Consider the following 7,276-nt stretch of genomic DNA (forward strand, 5'->3'; position numbering starts at 1 on the left):
AAATACCTAACTTCTTTGGGCGAATGATCCTGGTAGTCGTGCCCAACAGTTTTCTGTGAAATGCACCATTGAATTGAATTGAAACTAACTTCTTCTTCCATGGATCCGAGCCACTTCGGACATTTCCGGGATATTACCGCACGGATTTGGGAGCAATCTGATGTTTTCGGAAATTTTACCGCACGACTTGAATGCCGTTTACCGCACTTGTTTCAAAATATACTGTTGTGATCACACATACATAAAAATAGGAAATATAATATAGATAGAAAATAGAAAAATCTTTAGAGGTTAATCTGACATGTTCTTCTTCCAAATGAATTCCGTCGTCGATGCAGAGATGTTAACCCAGAAATTACGAACGATAAAAAAATAAAATAAATGGAAAAGTTGCGTGTTTTTTCATCTAGATATTTTAATTTTTCATATGTACAGGGTGTTCCGTTCTTCTGGGGAAAATACCAGCCTTCTTTTTATATTTTTAGCCCTTTGCGTAATACCAGGGGTAAAATGGACATTGAAAGTGTTACTTTTTGGATATTTCTATGGATTTAACCTAAAGCCGGAGCTTGCGAAAGTTTTATAAGTACTAATAACAAAGTTTTTAGTCGATAGAAAAAAAGTTGTTAATCAGTAACGTTTTTTTTTTTAAGTACTTTTTAAGAAATAATTGTAATTGTATAATTACAATTATAAATAATTGTGTTAATTTAGTTAAAGCCACAAAAAATAATAAAAAGCTTAAGTGGACCGCCTTGTCCCACCCTCCCCTACATTTTTACAATTTTTCCTCAGAAGGCATCTAAATTATTTAATTTTGGATAGATTTCTTGTGGAAGGGGGCTATTGTCATATATTGAGTGGTTATTATGGATGAAAATTAATACAGTGTGGTCAAAAATGAAGTACAAGAATTAATTTATAAAAAACTTAAAAATTAAGGGGACTTTGAATGTTGTCGGAACTTTATAGTTTCCGAAATAAAGTGTTTGGAGATCGGGAACTGTATATTTACCAATACATCAACAAATTTTTAAGACTATCTAAGAAAGAAACGGCTTTTTTCACAAGCGCATTTTGAAAAATAATCCCATATTATTAAACCCAAAAAGGTATATGTCAGAATATTTGCATAAATCTTAAGATTCATTTTGAAGCACTGCTCCAATATGCGGTATGCGGAACATTATGAATTCCTTTTTCAGAATTTAATGCAAACGCGTTCACTTCTATTATCATAAAATATGGCGGACGGATTAAACAAACACCTAAATAAGCAAATTTCATTGCGAAATTGAAATCGCTTGAGAATAACGATAAAAAAAAGGTATCGCCGTCGCAGCCATCGAAACAAAGAGAGCCGAAACCTGAGGGGATGCGATATCGCTGCGTTATAGGGAAATTAGAAAGGGGGGTTCCAAGGCTTCTTCGTAATATATAAACCGAATCGAGATTCAACACAGCAATCACCTCTGCGAATATCATCATGAAGGTAAATTCACCAACATATTCGAATTGTCCATCTAAAGGCTTGTTTACGCGTTTCAGGTATTCGTGGTTTTGCTCGTTGTAGCTACGGTTGCCGGTTTCGCAAAGGGTAAGGCGATTTACAATTTTTTACATTTCCGATTAGCCGCGGACCTTATGATAAATATTTTTTCTAGCCGGTTTCCTTAGCGGAGGCGGCGGAGGCTACGGAGGCGGCGGCGGCTATGGGGGTGGCGGCGGCGGCTGGAAATCCGGCGGCGGTGGCTTCGGCGGAGGCGGCGGAGGCTATGGCGGCGGCGGCGGCTGGAGATCCGGCGGGGGCGGAGGCGGGTGGAAATCCGGAGGAGGCGGTTTCGGCGGAGGCGGTGGCTACGGCGGCAGCAGCGGCGGAACAGTGAAAATTATCAAAATCATCTCTTCCGGAGGCGGCGGCGGCGGCTACGGTGGTACATAAACCCTAATCCTGATGACGTGGACAAAATGACTAAATTTACTTCAGGTGGCGGCGGATACGGGGGCGGCGGCGGCTGGAAGAGCGGCGGCGGCGGATGGAGCAGCGGCGGAGGCGGTTGGAGCAGTGGCGGAGGCGGCGGAGGATGGTGGTAAATCGTTCAGGCAACTGCAATTTGTATATATTCCAAAACTGTTCGACCATTTTCTTTTCGGGTACAGAGTTTATTTTTATACCAAAAAAACTGTTTTTCCGGTTTGTTGTAAATATAAATTTTTGTAGAAAAAATACGTATTTTCCTTTTACTCCCACGAAAAGCGCTTTTTTGTATTGCTGTTAGTACGGCGATATTGGAAATTCTGGATTTGAACTATACAGGGTGTTACAGAAAACATTCGCCGAGCATTGGCTCGACATTCGTTTATCTAAAAAAAGAAAATATATAACAAATGGTGTTTTCAAAGAGATGCGTGATTTCGGGTGTTTGTTGTTTGTTATTTTGGACAAGTCACTAAAGTACAACTTTTTTTTTGACCGTTCTGCATCGTTTTCGAATGAAAAACTAAAAATCACGAAAATTATCAAACCGCAATTTAAAAAATATATATTTTAAAGACTCATGCTTGTATGTTGTATAATTCTTCTATAACACATATTACCGGGCTTTTTTTTTCTAATTCAACAACAACAATTGGAATGAAAATCGGTTTATGTTACGTTTATGTTTACGTATGTTATTAGAGATCGCATTTAACAAATATTTTCGTCCGAAGTTAAATTGCACGGTGACCAGAACGTTGTGAAATCTTGTAAAAGCAATTTGCGCAATTTCAGACAGATGTTTTATGTATTTCTAACATTTACACGCTTCCCCGCAGATGCTATCCAGCATTATGATATTAAATTGCTTTACCTTGGCTGCAAGTTGAACTATAACAACCAGCGAATATTTTCCATGACGCTATTTCCAGCTGGTTTGTTTACAATAAAGACATGCACATTTAGATTCACCAATTCAAAATAAACTGAGTATCATTATATTTTTCTTAGAATCAAACTCATACTCCGTTATTAAGACTTTGTCACTTAAAGCGTTCTTGGAATAAATTTCATTTAAAGGACGGTTTAAGCAATAAGGAAACTTCAGGGAATGACTATTAATTTGAGCCTCAAGTCTTTTGTTAAAAACAATTAATAATTATAATAAAAATACGGCTACAAAACATTGCTAAAAATAAACATTATCTCAAATTTTAGGATACTTAATATTCTCAATGCTCAGTTATGCGTGGTACTCTAAGTAGGTTTCTCCCCCTTACTAATAATTAAAAAAATATCTTTAGAAAGTCATCTTTGCGCATGGAACGTTTTTTAGTCTAAATATTATGTCCAAATTGATTTATTTTCTCGTAATCTCTATATCAAAGTAAGTTATTAAAGGTTAAGTAAACTAAACTTCGGCGTTAACTTTACTTTAGAAAAATCTTATAAGGAAAAATTAAACAAACTATGTTTTCGAAAGATTTATATTATTATACTTATATAGTAAGTGATATTTAAGTTTAATATAAAACCTCTCGGTTTCCGCCATTCCATTCCCGATTCCCGTTAGAATTTCTTGTCATCTGTCAGTCAATTTAAATTTAAATTAAGATTAAATTAATTAATTAAATTAAAATTAAATTAGACGACATATTTTTTAAGGGTGACGAGCAGCCTCCCTTTCTTCCATTAAATATTGCGTTTTGTGTGTGTTTTAAATTTTTATCAACATCGCTGTTCATTGGAAACCAGACTGCAATTTATTCTATGGATATTAATAACCGTTATCAAATACCGCAAGTCATAACCTTAAAAAATGAGATTTTTACGAAAACTCGACGGGATTCTGTCGAAACCGCTTGCAGCAACAATAATTTTGTTACTCGTTAAAAATTAACTTTGCTTTAATTATTTCGTAGTCAGGCGGGTTCCCTTGGCTTGCCCAACATTAAATAATTCCCACCAGATAATACGATCCATCTGAGAAGACGTACGCTTCCTTTCACGTATACAGCGAGGTTGCGCAAAAGCGAATTATTTTTCGTTAATTGCTGCCCATTTGCCGGCCTTTTCTCGGTGTGATTTCTTGTTAAAGGCGGCCATTGTGCGACCCCCCCCCCCCCCCGTGCATACGCCACCTGTTTGAATTTAAATTTTTGTGGCATTGAATTTTTCATATCGCACGGTATTTTTTAACTGCCGATTATTTCTTAATCGAATAAATGTCAACAATACTCCCTCCTAGCTAATATATCCATTTGTTTTCGTATTACAGTTGCACTGTCGAGAACCTACGTATTCAAAGTTTAAAACTTTTATTTTTCCGAAAAAAACTCAAGTTCAATTTATTTAATGTACAAAGTTGTTCTGGAAATGTTTCCATAGAAACAAGTTTCAGTTTTTTTTCAATTCATGAATTTTCTACTCACAAACTTGAGCTTGAAGTTCTCGTCCGTCTCTTTTGAAAAATATCTCGATTAGTCCCATCTGTACAGGGCATGCGCCGTAATTAACGAGAATAGATGCATGGCGGATCGTTTTATTTTAATTAAGCACTTTTCGTTAGTTGTGATTCACCCGGTACATACAACCGGACCGCATTTTATTACCGTCATTTTAAAATAACACGGTAATTAATAAAGCTTATTATTTGTTCTGTGTAGATATTCAAAACGGCACTGAAATAACATTGCTTAATATTTAGAAGGCGAAGCGAACCTTGAAATTGAATACGTGCCTGTTTATTTTATTCATTATAGCTTCGTTACAGCGATAGATATAGAAGAGGCTTTCAAGTTTCCGCCTTTCTATTGACAAACAAGTAAACGGTAGGGTATTCATTAGAAAAGAGTATAACAGTGATGTCATTGAATCCTAGCCAAAAATGTTGTCTATCTCTCTTAAACCCTGTTAATGCGTTCTGTCACGTAGATCAAATAGCTTCCCCACGTAAGAAATAGTAGTAATAATAATAAACCTGAATCCAAAGTAATGCTTTTGTTTGTTTGGGATAAAGGCAATTTCAATTTAGAAAACAATGGACCTGTCTGGTCCCTTGGGGATCTGATTGTTGCTGAATTACATCTCACAAATTGGAATTTAAGAAACTTAAACCAACTTCAAAAATTCACGAAAAGATAACAATAGAACCCAAGGAAAATCCAAAATCATTTGCAAAATACTCCTTATAGATATTAGTAATTTTCACCTTATATAGAATAGAATAGAATATATAGAAATATCAACGAAGTTGATAAAAACTATGTTAATTTACGTCAGGGAAAACAAGATTGCTTTCGAAAAATCGTCACTAGGCGGGGCAAGGGACGCATTGTTTTTCTCTCGTGCTCCTGCGGACGACTATGCAACTTTCGCAAAATCGAAGTAATTTAATTGTGCACGCACTCTGTATAAAATGTCCTTCACATCTCGTCGAACTTCGAAGTTACAGCTAACATCGGTAAATATCAAAATTTTCACAAATAATAGCCTTGTCGATTGATATTTTTCAAATATCTCGCGCCCTGTAGAATTGACGAAACCTGAAACTCTCACGACACGGTTTAGGATATGGATCAAATAAAATTATCCCTCCTTTAACGGTTTTTCATTTATCGCCAATAATTTAGCCACCAAACGGAATTTTTTAGGATATTATAGATTTTTTACCCATAAACGACACACCCTGTATATGATACAATCATTGTTCAAAGTAGAGATTATATCCCTGGATTTTCCACACGTCCTGGTTCAATAATTTTTTGAAAATAGTAAATGGTTTTCGAGAAAATAAGTTTTTTTCTGAAACCATGCCGTGCGCCGTAATAATCATGGCGTCTTGACTGCCCCCGAAATAGCGATTTCAATATGGATTTTTCCAAATATCCCGAGCAGCGTACGTGATAGACGAAAACCGCAAATACAAAAATTGTAGCTCTTGATGCGGCCTATGACACCGTTTGAACCAATTAGCCACATTTTTTACGATTTTTGATTGGCGGCTAATAATTTACTCTGTAAAAAACAATTTTCCAAGTCTTTTAGATTTTTGCCTATAATTTGAAAACCCTGTATATAATCGAAAAAATGTCTGAAATAAATGTTATTGCACTGGATCTTGTGCGTCTTCCGATTAAAGAATTTTGCCAATCGGACGAACGATTATGGAGGAAACCATATTTTTCTGGAAGCTAAAATGAGCAAAAAAAAAATTCTAATATATTTAAAAAATACTCGGTAATATTTGATCGCTCCCAATTTCCACAGTTTAGATCTAGACACGGACTTTTACTCCTCTGCTAAATTTGAAGTTGATATCTGCAAATTTAGGCCACCTAACACGTTCCTCACTTAGCACGGAATTTCGGAAACACCCTGTACAATAGGTGAAAACCTTAAATACAAAAGTTTTTTTCTGTCTATACGGGCTATATCGCAATATAAAAGAAAGTGAGATCTGACTCACAGTCCTTCAGTTATAACCAATCTTTTTTTCAGTTTTTTTTAATTTGCGGCACACCCTGTATATTTGTGAAAAAGCCGTATCTTCTGCTTCTTCTGGTTCAGGAATTTTTTTGATCTCGTAAACAGTTTTTGAAAAATGGTGTTTTTTGTAGACCCTTGCACGCACGATTTTTTATTTTTTTTAGGTACCTGTCCTATTTTTGGAAAATCAAAGTTTTGATGATTTGATTTTGATCGTATATTTTAAACTACCCTGTATACTATTAAATTAATTTATCTAGATTAATCTGATATGCTACTAAATAATAAATAAAAGCAATTATAAATAATAAAGTTTAATGAAATAGACTAAAGCTAAACATTTTTTTTTTGAAAATTTGTCTGCTTCAGACAAAATTCTTTTATCGTCTGTTGCATTGGGGTTTATTGTCATTAAGTCCAGTAACGTCCGCCTTATCGAATTATACTACCCTTTAGGTCATATACGAGGTTAGCGGGAAATTTTGGCGTATATTCTGTATATCTACATTTTTGTCAAAATCGAGTTGGAACAACTTTAGGAAACGCTCTGCTTAGCCGTCCATAGCATACCACGTAATACCACGCTTTAATTTAACTTAGCTATAATTAGCTACTCAAAATAACCCCCCACATGGGAATCATCAAGGCGTTTATCATTAGAAGGGATCGTTGGGCAATCGCGATCGCGCGAAAACATAAATTTTGAACGCCAAAATGGACACAGATCATCCCAAATCGATAAACGCAGGCGGTCAGGAAAGCGTAACAAATTGCTCGACTGCGGTGTTCACATTTTAATTGGGCGAGACG

General features: G+C 35.8%; 1 protein-coding gene across 2 annotated transcripts; it reads left to right on the forward strand.

The window, feature by feature from the left end:
• The first annotated feature begins 1,445 nt into the window (after positions 1-1,445).
• On the forward strand, positions 1,446-2,212 carry LOC132702339 (uncharacterized). Of its 2 annotated transcripts, none has more exons than XM_060670918.1 (4): positions 1,446-1,492; positions 1,549-1,597; positions 1,665-1,934; positions 1,988-2,212. In XM_060670918.1, the coding sequence occupies exons 1-4, from the start codon at positions 1,487-1,489 to the stop codon at positions 2,092-2,094; spliced, it is 432 nt and encodes a 143-aa protein (XP_060526901.1). In that variant the 5' UTR covers positions 1,446-1,486; the 3' UTR covers positions 2,095-2,212. The 2 variants fall into 2 exon arrangements, with proteins under 2 accessions (XP_060526901.1, XP_060526902.1); XM_060670919.1 differs by having other exon boundaries at positions 1,665-1,931.
• Positions 2,213-7,276: the final 5,064 nt, after the last annotated feature.

This window comes from Cylas formicarius, unplaced genomic scaffold, assembly GCF_029955315.1.
Source record: "Cylas formicarius isolate icCylForm1 unplaced genomic scaffold, icCylForm1.1 PGA_scaffold_5__7_contigs__length_24384050, whole genome shotgun sequence".
Classification (NCBI taxonomy): Eukaryota; Metazoa; Arthropoda; class Insecta; order Coleoptera; family Brentidae; genus Cylas; species Cylas formicarius.